This window comes from Athene noctua, chromosome 28, assembly GCF_965140245.1.
Source record: "Athene noctua chromosome 28, bAthNoc1.hap1.1, whole genome shotgun sequence".
Lineage (NCBI taxonomy): Eukaryota > Metazoa > Chordata > Aves > Strigiformes > Strigidae > Athene > Athene noctua.
Window position 1 is genome coordinate 6,665,440 of NC_134064.1, and position 17,646 is coordinate 6,683,085.

The window sequence follows — 17,646 nt, forward strand, 5'->3', positions numbered from 1 at the left end:
AAAAAAGTGTACTTTCTTTAGGTTCTCAATTTAAATTTAAGAGCCTCCCAAACCCTGCCAAACTTGCCCGGTTCGTGACACAACACACTTTTGGCCAATGAGGAATTTCTCACACGGCCAGCGCCGGCGGTCTCAGGTTTACACTTTGAGAAATTGGTCCAGTGTTTGCGTTTTATATTAAAATAATTAATCCCTACACCCAACACCACAAAACAAAGTTGCACGAGCCATTCTGGGGCTTTCAAATTATGATCAAAACAGAAGGTATCAGACATAGCTTTATTTTCACTTATGTTAAAAGGGAAGGGAGACAATTTAATCCTATAATGAGAGAAAGTATTACACCCTCTCTCTTCACAGAGAGTGTAATTATTCAGCTGCTCTCTGGAACTGAAATAATGACAAATTAAAATGCCTTTCAATTCCATCTACCTTTTATAACTATTCATCATCTGGAGTTATTATCACTCTAAAGGCTTCTTTATATTTCAGGCATCAGCCACTATACCTTACAGAAAGCACATGGAAAGTGCTGCTGCTACCAATAAAAGCTGCAGTCATCGAGGTAAGAAAAAAAAACATTTGGCTTGGTTGTAAAATATACAGTACAACTCAAGTATTTATTATAATTTCCTAAAATTTATTGGAAATCTTATACCAATTCACTCTGGGTGAGGATGCGCAGGAGGGAGCTTGACCTCCAGCACCAGGAAAAGCCCAGGGGAAAGAGAACAAACATTCTCCATCAAACCTGACCCAAAGTCAGGGCGGGGACACCAAAGCCCTCCTCTAGTCCTGTCTCCTGCTCCTTGGCACTGATTCGTGGAAAAAAGACTCTACAACTCGAATAGAGTCACACAGCAGGGATGTTTACTCCGGCTGGGCTGCGCGGGGATTTCTCCACAAAGCTTGCACGCCCCCCGCACATTTTACCGAAAACTGATGGAGTGTGGATATCCACAGTCCTTGGGTTACGTCACACAAACATACAGACGCAGGAGTAAGGCTGGGTTAGTTAGAAAGGCAGATGTCAGCAGTTTATGTCTCCTTGCGCCTGTCCATCGCCTCCTGGGGGTGTCTCTGGGGGGCTTTGGGAGGAAGGCTCGGAGTCTTTCTCACTTTGGTTTTTTCCCTGGAGCATGCGCAGATTCTCTTGGCCCATTTCTTGAGTAACAAGAGTGTTTTTCAGACAGTTTACTTTCTATCTTATCTAAGAGAACCAACAGAACTTCTACCATTCATCCATGGCTATCTTTACTCATTAGTAAAATTCCAACTACTTAGAGCCACCTGGTACTCGAGGACAAAAGTGTAATATTTTGCTGAACATTGTAATCCCCGGTAGATTTTCACAGTGAACTGCTTTGTTTTGATGAACACAGCAGTCCTTGGTAAAATTCCACAGAACAGTCTGGACAAGCGGGATTCTTAGCAATATTTAAAAAAAAAACCCTATGACTTGCTATAAATAAGTAAATAAGTTGCTAAGCAGTTTTCTGTAAGTAAATAAATCTCAAGACAAGTAATCATTTCTCTGTATCAGCACAGCGTTAAACCTCCAAACCCCCAGAGCGGGGATGGCCCCAAAGGGGGGTCGAGAGCTCCCCCCAGGACCTGCCCCCCCCCCCCCCCGGCTCCCCCAGCGCAGCGTGGGGACAAGTGTTTGTTTACACTTTCTTAAATAGATTGAAAAAAATACGGACACGCAATCCTGGCGAAGGGTGACATGTCTCCAGGCATGATGTTACAATATTTTGATCAGCTCTGGTTCCTGCACAGCCAAGCAGCTTGTGCTGACACACACCCTCTTCCGCGGGGACAGCTGTGCTCCCCGTCAGGAGCCCCGTGCGCTCCGGGGCGCCGGGGGGTGCAGCCCAGCGACGGGGTGCGGGGCCGTGCAGGGGGTCAATACTGCACTCTGGTAGGATGAATGGATTTTACCCCAACAACCGCTGCGGGACTGGGTCCCCTCTCTGCAGAAATCCTGGAATTAATCAGGAAGCGTGAGCTTGGAAGGGAAACCTAGAGGTGTATTAGCTCTGTGACTGTGTAAATGAGCGGTTATAAAACCCCAGAACACGTTTGTGAGCTCTAGACGTGGCAGAGAGGTCTGGCTGATCAAAGAGACAAAATTAAAGGGAAGAAGATAAAATTCTTCTTCACGGAAGTGGGAATCGTTGTCCCGTATTGTCAGAGTCAATCGCTGGGCGGGCTCCCAGCCTGGGGCCGGTGACAGCCCGCACCCCGCAGCACATCACCGGGGCTGGGCTCTGGGGCTCTGCCCCCAGCACCGCTGGTCCCTTCACCCCGAACCCCGCGGAGCCCCTGAGCCCCCCAGCGCCCCCGGCACCGCCCCGCGCCGGCCCCCGCGGCCGGGGACGCTTTTGCGGAGCCGGAGTTCGCGTTCCGCACGAGCATTCCTTTGACCCGATACCCCCGGCTTCTGCCACAGCTCCCCAAGACTTTAATTCTCCGTTGTTTGTTGCAAATCTCTTTGAGCGGCGATTTTTCATCTTTACATGAACCGGTTTTGTTTCTCCCCGCCCGCGGCAAGCCGTAAGGGGAGGGCTGGCACGGGAGCCTCTCCCAGTATTTCCGCGGGAACTCGCCCTCCTTCCCCAGCTCCCCACCAGCCGGGGCCTCGGCTGCCCCCGCTCCTCATCCTGCCGCTCCCCTGCTCCTCCGGGGAGGAGGGAGGGAGGGAGAAGGGGAGATTAAAAACCCACATCTATTTCTGGAAGGCAAGTCAAACAATGCCTCCATCATCTCTACACAGTTCATAAATCCCTAATTAAAGGTTTAGCGCTCCTCCCCGCTGCAGATGTTCCAGGGTCCAGCCGCATTTCCAAACCTGCCCCTGTGCCGCGGCGCTGAGCCCGGCTCCCCCCGCCCTGAGCCCGGCTCCCCCCGCCCTAAGCCCGGCTCAGGCGAGCGCAGGTCCCGGCGCAGCCCCGGCGAACGCTGCCTGAGCCCGGGTGTAAAGGGGCCGGGCGCCAGGTCTGTGACGCCCCAAATGAACTATTCCCCTGTACCCGACTCTCGCCCCAACTCCTGACTTTATGGTAAGATAAAAAAGGATGCATTTTTCCTTTACTTTCAAATACACAGCTTAAAATACCTGCACCCTGGAGAAAAAATGGGAGTTAGTAGACATTATCTTGCTTTGCATATTCATTGGCCAGAGGGATGAGGACTAGCTCAATATTAGCTACCTCCTCCTGCATCTTTCATTCAACACCAAAATACCAGCCAAGACACTTTCCGCTTCCCCCTCAACCCCCCATTTTCCCCATCTTTTGGGCAAGCAAATTCAGTCAGAAGCATTCAGGCGAGCCCCTGGAATTCCTGCTAAGCTCTCCCCACCAGACACCCCCAAAGAAGAATGGGGCAGCTGCAGGGCGCCCAGCCATGAACTCCTGCCTTGCCACGGGAGCCCCCGCGCCGTCGGTGCCCACGCCGGGACGTGACGGGGTCCTGGTCAACGTGCCCTGCTCAGCAGGAGCTCAAGGGCTGCTCCACGCTGGGTTATTTAAAGCAACTCGAGCAGCATCTCGGTTGCATGTTGCTCTCTGGAGAGCTCTCAGGAACTATAATAAATAGCCACAACTTGACTCATTCCTCATAAAAGTTCTCCTCTCCTAAAGCAGCTTTTCAGAAGACTCATCTGTCCGGTATTTTTTGGGTGCTACCAGCTCCCAGCCTGCAGTCACCTTCCCCGTAACCTGTCCCAGAACAATATCCCTTTCCTTTACAAACTGTTCCCCCTTCCTCTTTTTTTTTTTTTTTTTAATTATATGAAGTATGACAGCTACATCAAATGTTTTGTTGCCTTGGCAACTGCAATCCACTGGCTTCAGACTGAATTCTAGGGAAGAAGACGGTCTTGACACTAACAAACAATAATGAGAACAGCAAAAACCAGTGGGCAAAACAGCGTCCGAGGCAGGCGGGAGGGCTGCGGAGGGACAATCCCCCCCCAGCACAGAGAACATTTACATTTGCTCCACTCGGAGCTGAGGGGCTGCCTGACCCAGGCCTGCTCTGGGACAAAGCGGCAGTGAAACTCGGCAGAGGTGCCAGGTCTGGATTTCAAAATTAATTTCCGCTGTATAGAAGAGGCAATCACTTGTAGAAAGCTACAAACCCGTAAATGCAGCCCTGAGAAAACGTGCTGTCCCTGCTGCCCTCACAGCCCCTGCGCTGGAGGGAGCCTGAGCCGGGACACTCCTGCCTTCAGCCACTCCTACGCTGGCCACCACACCACGCAGAGCAACTTCACGATGTCTTTGCTTACAGCACTAGAAATGAAGATATCTCTGTCCCGGCACTATTTCTGCGGTCAGGAGCACGAGCTGTATGAACCGCTTCACCTTCCCAAAGTCTTTTGCTACCTGCTCTTACCACAAGTGCCCGACCTGTGCAAACACCATGCACAAGGTCACCTCTGTGTATGCGGCAAAGAGAAGAACTGCGGCCACGAGACCCCCCGACTCATTCTGGGGCTGCACCTCTGGGTCCAGCCCGGTATGGGTGCAGGTGGCTGTTACAGACCCCTCAGGCTGTGGGGGGAGAACTGATTCAGGACAAAAGACATGGATAACTCATTCTCTCAGTCCCGTAGAAGACAATGAAGCTGCGAAAGCAGCTTTAAACAAGGACAGTAAAATCTGGTTACATACTAATTGCAGGGTGGGAAGAGCTTTTGTTGTGCACAAACCCAAGCTGCCAATCCACCGTCTCCCATGATCCTGCACTTTCCTATAGGCCTGGAGAGATCTGTGCTGTGCTTGGATACTTAGCCTCAAAGAAAATTGTGTAAGAATGAACAATGGATGGAGGAAATAGAATAATCAGAGCAATTTCCCATAGAAATTGGTCAGACGAACGTTCCTAATTGGCATTCCATTATAACATTTGTACCATACTTTCTTTTGAATTTATTACTTTGTTTCCTCTTGCACTGAATGCCCATGAAAATCTCTTGGGACCAGATTTAAGTCATTATGAATAAATGATAAGAAACTAAATTTAGAAAGGCTGATAAGAATACTAATTTGCAGAAGAGGAAGGTCCTTAAAAAATAGTGGGAGTCCTGCAGGTCCCTGCGCCACTCTGGTGTTCCCTGCAGAGGCTGCCTCGATCCTCAGCGAGATGAAAGAGAAATGGGCCCTCCTCTCCATAATTCATGTGTTTGCAGAGCTCTGGGAACGGCTGCGACTCCCGCCGAGCCCGGACACTAACCAAGGGCAGCACCGTTTGCCTGGCTGCTCCCCAGTGAGACGGGCCGGGACCCGCCGCTCCCGGCCCCCCGCCACGGCGCGGCGTCGCCAGCGTCCCCGTCCCACGGCCTGGCTCCTGCCCTGCCCGCTCAGCCGGGACTGGGGCTCTTGTCCCCGATGGGCAGCAGTGAACAAACGGGAGTTATTGCCCTTTGCTCCCGGGCTCTGCACTGAACACACTCCCCGTTAGCTACAGAACAAGGGAGGAAGCAGGAGCTCCCCAGCCTTTGCGATCTCTGCCAGAGTAAGCTGGAAGAAAACATTTGGGAAAGCCTTGGATGCAGGAGGAACTGTCGTGCTGCAGAACTGCCTAAGTGTGGAGATGACGCTGCTAATTGCAGCTGCCTGAAGAGAAGCAGAAGGTGGGGTATGAGGATGAGGCACCCTCCGGACACGGAAAAGAAGTCGTGCATGGTTTCTGCACATCTCCATTTCCCGCTCTGAGTTGAAATGAACTCCTTTATCCTTTGCAATAATACCAGCAGCAGCAGCAACAACAATACGAACGGTATCAGAAGGACTGGCAGGGGAAGGGTAAATTGCAGCCCGGTGCCCAGGCAGCACATCACAGCCGCTCCCATTCTGGGTTTCCAACGGGAAGAGCTGTCATCCCCGTTTTCCAGCAGGAATTTGGGTACAAACACCGACCCCGTCACTCCACCACGTAACCTGGTGGAGCCGGGACACACCGTCACTGTGACGGGCTGAAAGAGAAAGGGAGATGGAGGCAGCAAAGGATTTACGGGAGGTCCCGGATTGCTCTGGCACAGCCCAAAGCCACGCCTGAGCCCAGCCCTCTTCTCCACACAGCTCCTGAGGGGTTGGTGATGTGCTGGTTACCGCGGCCACCCGGCACCTGCCTCTCCTCCCACTTCACCACGGGGAGGGAGAACTCCATCTCGTCAGAGTCTGATGCCACCAGTTCCTTCCGCTAATTGAGATCCTGAACGTGGCTGCGCCCCCGGGCCCAGGAGGGGCAGAGTTTGGAAGGGATTCAAACTGGGGAGAAGTAATGTGAATAATATCAGGAATCTTTGAAATTCTCACACCAGGTAGGGAGGCTCTGCGATTATCCTTTGGTAGCTTAAGCAAAGCACCAGGACTTACTGCTGGTTCCGACAGCCCTGCCGCGTCTTTCAGGCGCCTGCTGAGGCACCTGACATACTGCAGTAACCAGCGACACCTTTTACATCCCTCTGCTAATCTGGGCGGTCCTGAGTGCTTCAGCCTGAGATGGTTCCCAAAGCTCACATGTAAGTGTATTAAGAGAGATTGGTTCATTAATCTACTCTCTGGTACCATGTATCTTTATCACTTCGTTTTAATAATTTGTACTAATTGACAGAGCAGACTCCCTCCAATTCTCAAAGTTGGGTAATACATAATTGCTCTAAATCACAGCATAAACATTTTCACTTGGAAACACCTAATCCCATTATGCTCCCAGTGTCTCTCCCGAGGTTTTACAGATGAGAGAACCTGCAAACTCGGTATCATTACGCACAAACGCTTGTGGCATCAGGACCAGACATCATTAACGTCCTGGGCCACTGCTGCCCATTATCTGCCCCAAAGCATCAGGCACTGCTCAGTCTGAGGAGAGGACGGGCAGGTATTTGGGTTCCCCAGCATCCTCTGACATGTTTCAGTGGGGAGGGACAGCAAACCCATCACTGGGCTGAGGACACGGGGAGGAGACGAGGAGCTGCAGACACGCACGGTGCTGTCAGGAGCAGGAGGAGGGAGCGCTCCTGCCCCACACCCCGCAAGGGACAAGCTGAGGATGAGGGGACGTGCGGAACGACAGCCGGGGGGGGGGCCAGGAGGGGGGTACCTGGACACCCCCTGACACACTCCCCCTCTCCAGGCAGGAGCCCCCGTCCCTGGGACGGCCGCAGGGCCGGGACAACCCCCAACAGCGCAGCAGGGGCCTGGGAAGCGCAAGGATCTGTGAGCGGGTGTCCCCGGGCACGCTGCAATGGGCAGCGACAGCAAACAGCAAACAGCACTGCCCGCGGCGGGGCCTGGAGAGCCCCACGGGCTGGGCCCCGCGCACCCCAGGCCGGAGGAGCCTGTGGCAGCGTGTGCGCAGACACCCGGAGCCCTCGAGGGTCACGGCCGCGGAAGCGTTACTGCCCCAGGGCTCCTGGGCGCAGGCAGGGACACGCAGGAGGCCACCGGGGAACGTGCGGAGGTACCCACTTGGTCTGATGTTTGGAGCCCTTCAGGTGCGCGTGGTACTGCTCTATCGAGTTCAGGGTGACGCTGCAGATGTTGCACGTGTAGCTGCGCTTCAGGCCTGCGAAGAGAACCCGGAGTCACCAACTGTGCGGTTAAACCTGCGCTGCCCGCGGCTGCGGCGGGGAAACACCCTTGTGCCCCGGCTACAGACTATTCACAGTCAAAATGGAAAGTACAAATGAGTGAAAATGGCTGAAGAACTGGGGGATGGGGGGGCAAAGCAAGCATTAACCCTTGCCCCAAAAGACTTTTAATTAATTAGATGGTACTCAGATCTCAAATTTAATTCCCAGACATTTCTCTTTACAGTAACCTGTCTATTGACTTTTCCAGGGCAGGGTATCCAAGCTCTAGTGAAGCCTAAAGGAATATTTTTGAAAGGCACAGCCCGGGCAGAATGAAGCAGGGTCCAAAGGGGAATCCCCCCAAGACCCCAGTCCCCGCAGCTCGTCACCCCCCTCCCTCACCCTTCTCACAAAGCGTTGGGCTAATGAGTGCAAGAGGCCCCTTCTACTCCTCTGGGTTTTGGGGAGCGATCACCATTCAGGGCAATTCCTCGTTAGTGTATTTAGAAGCCAGATCACTTAGGAACCTTTTATCCCCCCAAGGGGATCCACCGTGGTTTAGCCGCCGCATTTGCCCAGCTCTGCCGGCGCTGGCTCGGCAGCCCCCCCCGGTCAAGGCTGGGTCCTGGCGCAGGTGCCCGGTGGCCCTCCCAAAGCTGGCAGCCAGGAGCTCCTTCGCCTGACGGATTTAGTCTTGGCTGCAATACCTGTCTGCAGCCCTGACCGCAAAGCAGCCCTTGCTCTGCTAATTTTAGCCCGTCACAGACACAATAACAATCAAGGATTTATAAAGCTGCTGCCCTGCTGCCAGCCAGCTGAGTCCCACTGAGCTGGAAATAACATCCCAGTGGGCTCGCGCAGAAACCTCATGAACTTTTGTTGTTGTTTTTGTTTGGGGGGAGTTTTGTTTTGTTTGGGGTTTTTTAACCTTCTCACAAATCTCTTGGGGGTTTTTAACCTTCTCACAAACAATCTCCTAGCTGCCTCTGCCACTTCCCCTTTCATCGTTCACTCGACTGCCACAGCTACAAGTGATTCTCCAAGAGAATGCACTGCATTTCATTTTATTGCAATGTGAGCTGCAGAGAACATGATGTAAGCGCAGCCGGCGGAGGCAGGAGCAGGCAGGGAGGTGACTGCTGGGCTGCGGAGAGGCGCGCGGGTCACGGCCAGGCCAGGGCCATCGGCAGCTGGTGAGAAGGAGACAAACAGCGTCAGCAGCACGGAACCAAACCACACAAACCCCCCAGGGCAAGAGATGGGCACTTTGGCCCATCCCGCTCCCTGGGCCACGGAGGAGCAAGAGCTGCGCCCTCAGGAGGGGCGCTGGACCCGGGGAAAGACAGAGGGACCGCGGGGAGCAGCACCCCCGGCTCCCGCGCAGGGAAGGCGCTTGGTGCAAGCAGCAGCTCTCTCCTAACTCCCTGCTCTGCCTCTGGGCACAGATTGCAGGGAAGAAAAAAACCAGGCAATTAAGCAGATTCATGCACATCTCAGACAGAAGCTGCAAAGTGATTTATAAGCAAAGTCACAGAAACAATCTCTTGGCACATTCACTGGAAAACATCCGAGCTGAAGAACTAAACCCAACAAAATCAGCCCGTGCTTCACTTACTCAGCTAAGATCAAACTTCATTTCTCTGAGACACCCACTGCAGACAACATTTATTCACCTAAAAAGCGTGCATGCACAGCACATGAACAGGGGACGCCGCAGGATTATAATGGCAGAAGAGCCACCTCTGCCTGTACACAACTCAGAAAGGTCTCAGACTGTGTTCAACTAATTGTTACGGAAGGTAAAAAAAACAAGAGATGGGAGATGACTTATGGATACAATCAAAATTGCTCATTGCATTGCTACCAAAGTTCAGGTTTTTACTGACACTCAGACTGGGACAGTTACTGCAGCTTTTCCTCCAATACCCTCCTTCCCACTCCGTGGTATTTCAGACCTTCCAATAAAGTGAACTGCCCTGGGTGGGTCTCAGGGAAGGAGGAAGAAGGTCAGGGCTAAGGAAGAATTCCAGAGTTACGGATGCAACCTCTGTACAAAGCAGCCTGAGAAAAACAGTTGCCTGAGATGCCCAGAGAGATACAGAACCGCTATTCTCAACACTATTTATTGTACTAAATAGGAAAATGATTTCTTCCTCATTTAACAGCTTGCGTCTCAGAATTACAATTTAATGACTTAAGGCCGAGAATATTTTCATTCTCAACAGGACAAGGAAACCGAGACTTTGCCACCTCTGAAAAACTGAAAATCTAAAAATAGGAACCCAGCAGACAGGCAGCAATCAGAGTAAGAGGCAAAGGAGAAAAGGTCTTTTCCCAAGGCAGCGTGCTGTCCAGTGGCTGCTGAAAAGGGCTGATATTATTTTTGATTTGTGTCAGTTTAGGCTTCCTGGAAAAATGCACAGTTTGGTCCATTTCCGAGGGGTGCACCCCTCCCTCCCTCCCTCTGGAGGGGTGTCAGCCTGCCTAGCACATGGCAGATCAGGTAATTACTTACACGCTAACACTCTGTTTTGCCTTTCTAGTCAGGTTTTCACCCAAAACATTCCGCAGTGACTCTTGCAATCACAGGATGCCACAATGCTGCTGGGGAAGTTTTTCCACATCTGCAAAAGCTGATTTAATTCATTTCTTTCTCTTCTTTGTTTTTTTTTTTTTTTTTTAATTCTTTCTGCTTCCACAAGGAAGTGACCTGAGCCAAGAGACGCATCACTACCTGGGTTCAAAATCTATTGTTTTGGGAGAACTGAGAAGCCTCTTTTAGGAACTACGGCAATAACAAAACCAGACACTGCAGAAGGGGACAGAGAGCAGCTGAACGTGCGTTAAAAGCCTGATTCCTTCTGGCATCCCTGAGAGCAACCCGGTATGCAGGGCAAAACCCGACACGAATTAAGCATATAAATGCAGACCTACGTGTTTCCAGGCCCTGATTTTGTTGTCTCCCTGACTATGCTGAGTGTCAGGGAGTAGTTTCTTCTCTCCTCCTCTCTTTTGTATTTTAACATCCTAATAACTCCCTTGGCATCACAGGCTGCATTAGCATCACTGACATTGCACGTACATCGGCGTTACAGTAAACCATTGATGCTGAAGTAATTTCTGTCCTGTCCTGTCCTAGAAAAAAGGGAATTGCAAATTTTAGAGTCTCTGTGGTCGTGTTTCTGCTTTGCACTGATTCACTTCCATGAAGATCTGAGCAGACCATTTCAAGCCTAATTGAAGGGCTCAGCGTAGGAATACCCGAGCTGTGGGATTCCCAGCATGGGCTGCTGTGCTCTTCCAGAACAGTTCTAATGTACCATGTAATAGTCTCTCTTGACTTTCTATTGTATTATTTCTTTGCATAAATTGTTAAAACAATTCATTTAGAACAAGGTATGGCATTCTCAAATCTGATCAGTTTATGCTTACCATAATTAACTGCTTAGGCTATATACACACTCCCCACTCCCCACCTGTACCTACGGACTCCCAAAGAATCACTTGTCTTTTTTTTGAACTGTTAGCTGTACTAAGTCCCACTTATCTCCAACACCTCATACATCTCTCACCTAGGAATCTGGCCCAACATAAAGATGAACATCTTCTTTAAAAAATGTTTTTAAAATAATCATGTTGGTACTTGAAAATAGCAAGCGAGAATGCAGAAGTATTTAAATAGTCACCTATATTTTTGTGTGGCATGACGTGGCACGGAACAAAAATCAAACTGCAAATACGCTTACGGATGCTCTCCTTGCTGAACTGACTCTCGATGCAGCAGCACGGTTTTACAGCCAAACTCTCTGTCCATAGGTGGCAGCTCCCGTTTCCTTTATTAAGCCAAGAGGCATCAGACACATGGTGCCATAGGGCAGGAGAGAGGATGGAGAAGGCAGCGCAGGCCGACACGGGCCGTGCGTCAGCACCTCGCTGCGGACCGAGAAACTGGTAATACTTTAAATTAAGGTAATAAGGTTCTAATGCTCAGCCGCTAATTTAACAGCAACATTAACAGCAGCCTTACTGAATCTTAATTACTTGTGTAGGTGGAAATGCCATCAGCGATTACAGTTCCTAACTGGGGACACTGATTTTTTTTCCCACCAGCACGTCAAGGCTGGTGCTGCTGCTGAACAAGGGGGAATCCTGCCCCTCCTCCCCGTGCCCAGCACAGCAGTTCTGTGAACTCGCCCGGGCTGGGCCGAACCGCACACGGGTGCGTGGTGGGCGGGTGGAAATTTTGCCAAGCCCGTCTCCGCCAGTGTGAAAAACCAGGGGCTGGGCCAGCCGGCGGGGAAGGTGCCAGAAGCTGCCCAAGGCTCCCCGCCACCCCCCTGCCCCGCGGCAGCCGCGCTCGGGACCCCGCTCCTGCGCCAGCTCTCGGCTGCATCCAGCGTCCCGAGACTGGCTTGTGCAGGAGAAGTCTTGAGCGTGACACGAACTCCACCGAAACGAGACGGGGAGAAAGGAAACTGCCTCAGCTGAACTGCAGGATGAAACCACATGCAACAGCCACCTCCAGAGTCCCAAAATTAACAGTATTTGATCTCGCTGGAGCTCACCAAAGCTGCCAACTTGGCTGAAACTGTGGTTTGATGAAATGCACCCAACCACAGTGTGTTGGAGCCGGGTATTAGTGCAGCAGGCAGTCTGCAAGAGGAAGGTGGTCTCAGCCAGCGCGGTCTGTGCTAGGAACTGCCGTGCTCCGTCTGCGTTCACGTCTACTCCTGCATCCTCATGACACATCAGCACTCCCTCCCCTGCATCATGGCATGCGTTCATGTAAAATTGAATGTGCTCCTATACCCATTAAATAAAATATTAACAAGTCAAGTCATTAATGTCATTCTGCATAAAATGCATTAAAAACACATTCCAGGGGAGTACTTGTTAAATCACTTTTTACTAACCAAAAGTGACAGCACAGACCTAAAAGTATTTATAAGGCATACAAAGAAATTATGAGCTAGGAAGGAAAACGAAACTCAGCTCTTTCGTGACTTTGCAAGATCGCATCTGCAACTCTGACAATTTACCTGAAAATACAAAGGCTTCAGGTGACACCATCCCTGTGTAGCCATCCCAGTCCTGCCTCACTGCAGAGGCTGCTGTGTTTCACGTGGGGGATCCACCGTGTAACCCCCTGAGAGGCGCCAGCTTCTCCTCCAGGGCCTGGGGATTTTCGTGTCACCAGGGACCAGGAGCCCCAAGAAGACGACCCACGTTCCTGCTGTTTACAGGATCCTGTCTAATCAGCTCCACGCACACAAGGATGGCCCAGAATCTGTCTCCACCGCTACATAAAATTCAAGTTTTACTGGCAGGCATCAAAGAGAGCCCAAGGTGCCTTGGTAAGTCATTTGCTGTCATGCAAACCGGCGCTGACGTGGGTTACAAACACTGACGAGATGAGGGGGGGTCTGTCTGTATGTCGAGCCTTCTGCTCATTTTGTTCATTCAAAGATGTACAGAACGACAGGGAAAGGGCACACCGAGCCCACGTAACGAAGCCCAGACTTTCAAACCCTGCACCAGCCTTCAGAGAGCATTTTGCTGTGGGGCTTTGGCTTAGCACCAGCAATAAGCAGAGTCCGTTATTAACTAAATTCCCCGTGAATGAGATCTGCCAGTCTCTGCTGCGAGACCCCTGCCCCTGCAAGCCCACCTGCCTCAGGGGAGGCACAAAGAGCTCAGCGACGTGTAATGCCAGACATGAAGAAAAACTGGTGAAATGTGACCTGATGGAGCACAAACGCAATTCTCTTTCTGCCTGGCGCAGGCTGTGGGAAGGCGAGAGCTGCCAGACGGAGCCGCACCGGTGCCTCCAAGGGAGCAGCTTCTGCTCCGTGTTGCTGAACAGGCACACGCTGGCGGGGGGAGAGCCCAGAACTTGGGGTCCGTCGCCATACCCGCCGGCTTGTGCCTCTTCACAATCCCCTCTGGGACCGGCTAGGGTGCAGCAGCAGCCAGAGAAGGCAGCTCTGCAGGAGGAAAACTCTTCATTTCATCCTCTTTGAGGGTATGTCCCCGTGCTCCCCCAAGGAGTCAGAGCAGAGGGGGCTCCAGGCCAGCCCTCGGCACAGGGCTCCTGGACCGGCTCCGCTGGCACGGCTGGAAAACTGCAGGAAGCTGCTCAGAGAGCCGGGGCTGGCCGGGCGCGCATCGCCCGAACCCCGCCGCGCACCCTCCGCTCGGCCCAGGCACGGCCGGTGAGACCCTGTACTCAGCACAGACTACAGGAACAGGGCTGATAGTGAGGTTTCCTTTTCTCTTTTTTTTTTTTTTCTCCTCCTCATTTCTGAGAAGAAAATAAGACTTCAAAATTGCAGGATGAGCGCTTGGCGAGAAGAATCAATGCTTTTGTTTCCTATAAATATCAGTTGTCCAAAAATTTATCTCTATTCTTATTTCTCTAAATACACATTAATATTTATCAATAAATATTTTATTATAGCCATTATCAAAGCATCAAAGGCTGCTGAAATGTTGTACTTCAGCTGACACTGTTTGTTCCAGGCTCACACAATGCATCAAATGTTTGTCTCCCACGGCAGTCAAAATAGAATTAATATTTAAGTTGTGATGGGAGAAGCCACTGGGGATAGCCTGGAAAGAAAACGGGTTTGCATTCTGACAAACAGCAGAAGCAGCGCCGAGCAGGGGAGCAGACGGTGACAATCCCAACCACGTGCTGACGAACAAGATTCCGCTGACAACCTGGGACAGACCGCGGGGGAGCTCTGACCTGCCGCTGTTGTCGTTCCTCCTGCAGTCAGACACGAGTTTACCTGCCAAGGCACGGCCACTTCCTTGGGCCGAAGGCGGGTCCCGTTCCGTGTTGGCCACTGCACAGCTCTGCCTTCTGCACCCGTGGGGACCTGCTCTGGCCTCACAGCTAAAGGCTTTCAGGGGAGCGCATCACACCCCCCAGTTAAAAGAACCGTGAGGAAGGGATTCCCCGGCCATGCTGCTACCCTGCCGCAGAGGGAACCTCTGCAGGACCCCGTCAGCAGGTCAGGGACGTGTCCTTGGCTCACCACGTCTGGCTGAGAGCTCAGACAGCACCGGACACCCCCGAGCTGCAGACCCCAAAACAACAGCCTGGAAGCATCCAGCCAGAGACCCGAAGCCGCCTCCCCCAGACCCGGGGTGTGAACAGCCGCGGCACCGCGCGATCGATGGACGGACCCTGCTGGGTGCAGCTGCAGATCCCAACCGCGCACAGAACCACCGCAAAGTCAAAAACCAACACGGGCTGATGAGTCTGTAAAGCCCTCCTCTCTCCTCGGCACAAGCTAAATGAATAAAACACTCCACAATTGATTTATTTACAGTTAACGACATCCTCAGCCACTCTCGAGTTTGGCACAGTTCAAAGTACTAAGCACTTCCATGTTATTGTCCCAGGTTTTATTTCCCCGCATATTTCCAACAGCGGGCAGTGACTCAGCCACATGAATCATTTATGGCATTGTGAGTCACACTAGGTAGCACATGAAGGATCTGGATAACCATTACAAGGTTTATTTGAGATCAAGAAATGCACAATATACTGCATAGTCGTTAGTATTTAAAGGAAAATTATTTCATTTAGCCAGGGGGAAAAAAAAAAAAAAAGGTATTTTTAAATGTTAATGCAACGTCTTGCTGGCAAACCAAACTTCCTCTCCCGCATGGTTTTGGAAATCAAACCTGCACATTTTCCTCAGCCTACTTCAGACGAACACATTGTGTGTGTACAGGATTGTCATCAAGACCACAGAGAAAACTTTCAACGGGAGGCTCGTACCTCTCATCCCGTAATTACCCTCTCGCTATTAAAAAGGGCCTTTGCTCGGGATAAAGCAGCGCACCTCCCTCAGCCGGGGAGCTGGTCCTCCCTCGGCACCCGCGGCCGGAGGCTCCGGGTACGCTGCGCCCGCGGCTCCACGCGAGGGGGGTCCCTGCTGGGGGGTGCAGGGGCCAAGGCCGGGTGGCCCCGGGGCGCAGCCCCACAGGGAGCCCGCGGAGGTGGGAGCACCCTCAGCCTGACCTCCCAGATGGACAGACAGACAGCAGCTCGCTGCCAGTGGGAACACAGAAAACTTGTGTTTAACACACCCTCAGCAAATGCTTTTTTCTGCTGCTGACCCAGGGTCGCTGCAGTGTTTTACAAGCACTAATTAAATCACAGAAGACAGCCGATGCCTGCTCTCCTTCGGGGAGATGCAGGGAGGGCTCTGCCTCCAGCCCAAACACCCCGTGTTCCCTCTGCTCACGGGGACAGGCCACGTCTGCTCAAGGACAGGCGTGTGCTAATGAAAGGGGCTATTTTAGGAAGAGGCAAAAGCAATACCCAGGAAGCAACTTTTAAAGGATGGTGCTAAAACTGTGCCCTGTCACTCAGAGGAGGGGATTTTTTTCACAGCAGCGGGAACCTCATCAAGCAGCCGGAGCACCAGGGGCTGCCCCGCGCCGCGGCCGGAGGGGTGTGACCGCGACGGGCACCACGGGCACCGCGTCCCACGGCGTCCCCACGCTCTCACCTCGCAGCTCTCCCAGGTCCAGGGTCTTCCCCAGCTGCTCCAGGAGGTCGGCCCTGGCCGCGTTCTTCTTGTGCTTTTTGCCATCATAGTGCTGCTGTGCCATCATGGGGTTGTTGAACCAGGCTGCGCAGAGCTGGCAGTACCTGTCCGAGTCCCTGCGCTGAGGCGGTGACGGCACCACCGGGGGACTGTCCGCGTGCGGCGGCTTCAGGGAGCTCAGCGCCGTTTCTGGGAAAGGAAACATTCAGAAACACTCAGACATGAGCTCTTCCAGGCTGCTGCCGTCTCACTAACAGCAGGCCCTGAGGCAGAACCCACATTAGACACGGAGAATAATTAGCAGCAGTTACCGGGTCCCACTGGATATTCTGGATGGCGCTGCCTGGAAATCTACCATTTCTCATAAAAAAAAGCAGCATGCAAGGAAGCACAGGACTGTTCCTCGACTCTCTGCCTTTCGCTAGCTGGGGAAGGAGGATGCTCTCATTGCAGTTACACGGCTTATCACTGCTGTGACTAAACCTGCTGAACTTATCCTGCTTAAATTGCTACTTCCAGAAAAAATTGCCAGTGGAGAATGAACAAAACATGCAAAACCATCGACTTCTCAAGATAGGGAGACAGATTTATCATTATCTCAGCATTCTTATTTTTCAATTTATTCGGTCTCGGAAAGAACAGGGTAAGCTGCAGCAACTGTAAATTGTCACAGATGAAAAAAAATATTCAATAATCAGTCCCCTCATTCAAATATCTTCACATCGTGAATCGACAGGGACCAGCAAACCACAACCTTCATCTAATCCCCTTTCCCTTCAGATTCTCCTTTAGTGATTAGTCTTTACATAATGGAGCTGCACCTTGTTTGCCACAGTCTGCCAACTCTATACAATATCAAATCACAAAGCCATGGAAAACCAGTTTAAAGTAAAATAAAGTTCAAATAACATTGGGATACAAAAATATACAACGACTAGAGCTTAATTATCACACCTCATTCAAAAATTCCCTTTCATGTGGTTCTTTTCTTTTCCAGATGAAATGTCTGCTATCTAAATAATTAACAAACCGCTCCCTCTGTGATACAAGAATAGGCAAATTTTAAGGTGGTGAAGAGGAGCTCGATCGCTCTCCTTTGATCAAGAGGCTCTGTGCTATTCCAGCTGAGCCCTGACGAGAGCACGACCCCACCTCGGTATCTGCTCCCAGGAATGCAGCAGTGAGCAAACAGGGGCATATTCAGACGCATAATTACAACTGAACCCCACTGTGATTGACTCCACGGCCCAGGAAAGTTAATATTGTTATAAATCTTCTGCTGACCTGCTTGGGAAGGGACGTCTATTAAATTTCCTCAAGGAAATTGTATCTTACATATAACATTACTTACAACCTTATCAATTTCCAGGGGTTTATAAGCTTCTATTGTTTTTGGTGACAGCTGCCAAGGTATAAGGGTTTCAGGGCCTGGGCGGCTGGTTGAGGCACCATCACCCTCCTCCCAGGCCGCCTCTGGAGAAACACCCGGAGAAG

The 17,646-nt window shown here is 51.6% G+C and overlaps 1 protein-coding gene across 1 annotated transcript in view; it reads right to left on the reverse strand.

Moving 5' to 3' along the window:
• The window catches only part of ZMAT4 (zinc finger matrin-type 4), a 72,407-nt gene that overhangs the window by 754 nt on the left and 54,007 nt on the right, over positions 1 to 17,646 (reverse strand). The window contains exons 5-6 of the mRNA XM_074928742.1: positions 16,114 to 16,341; positions 7,482 to 7,578 (exon numbers count right to left, since the gene is read on the reverse strand). Coding sequence (XP_074784843.1) covers positions 7,482 to 7,578; positions 16,114 to 16,341 — 325 coding nt within the window. The remainder of the gene's footprint in view (positions 1 to 7,481; positions 7,579 to 16,113; positions 16,342 to 17,646) is intronic.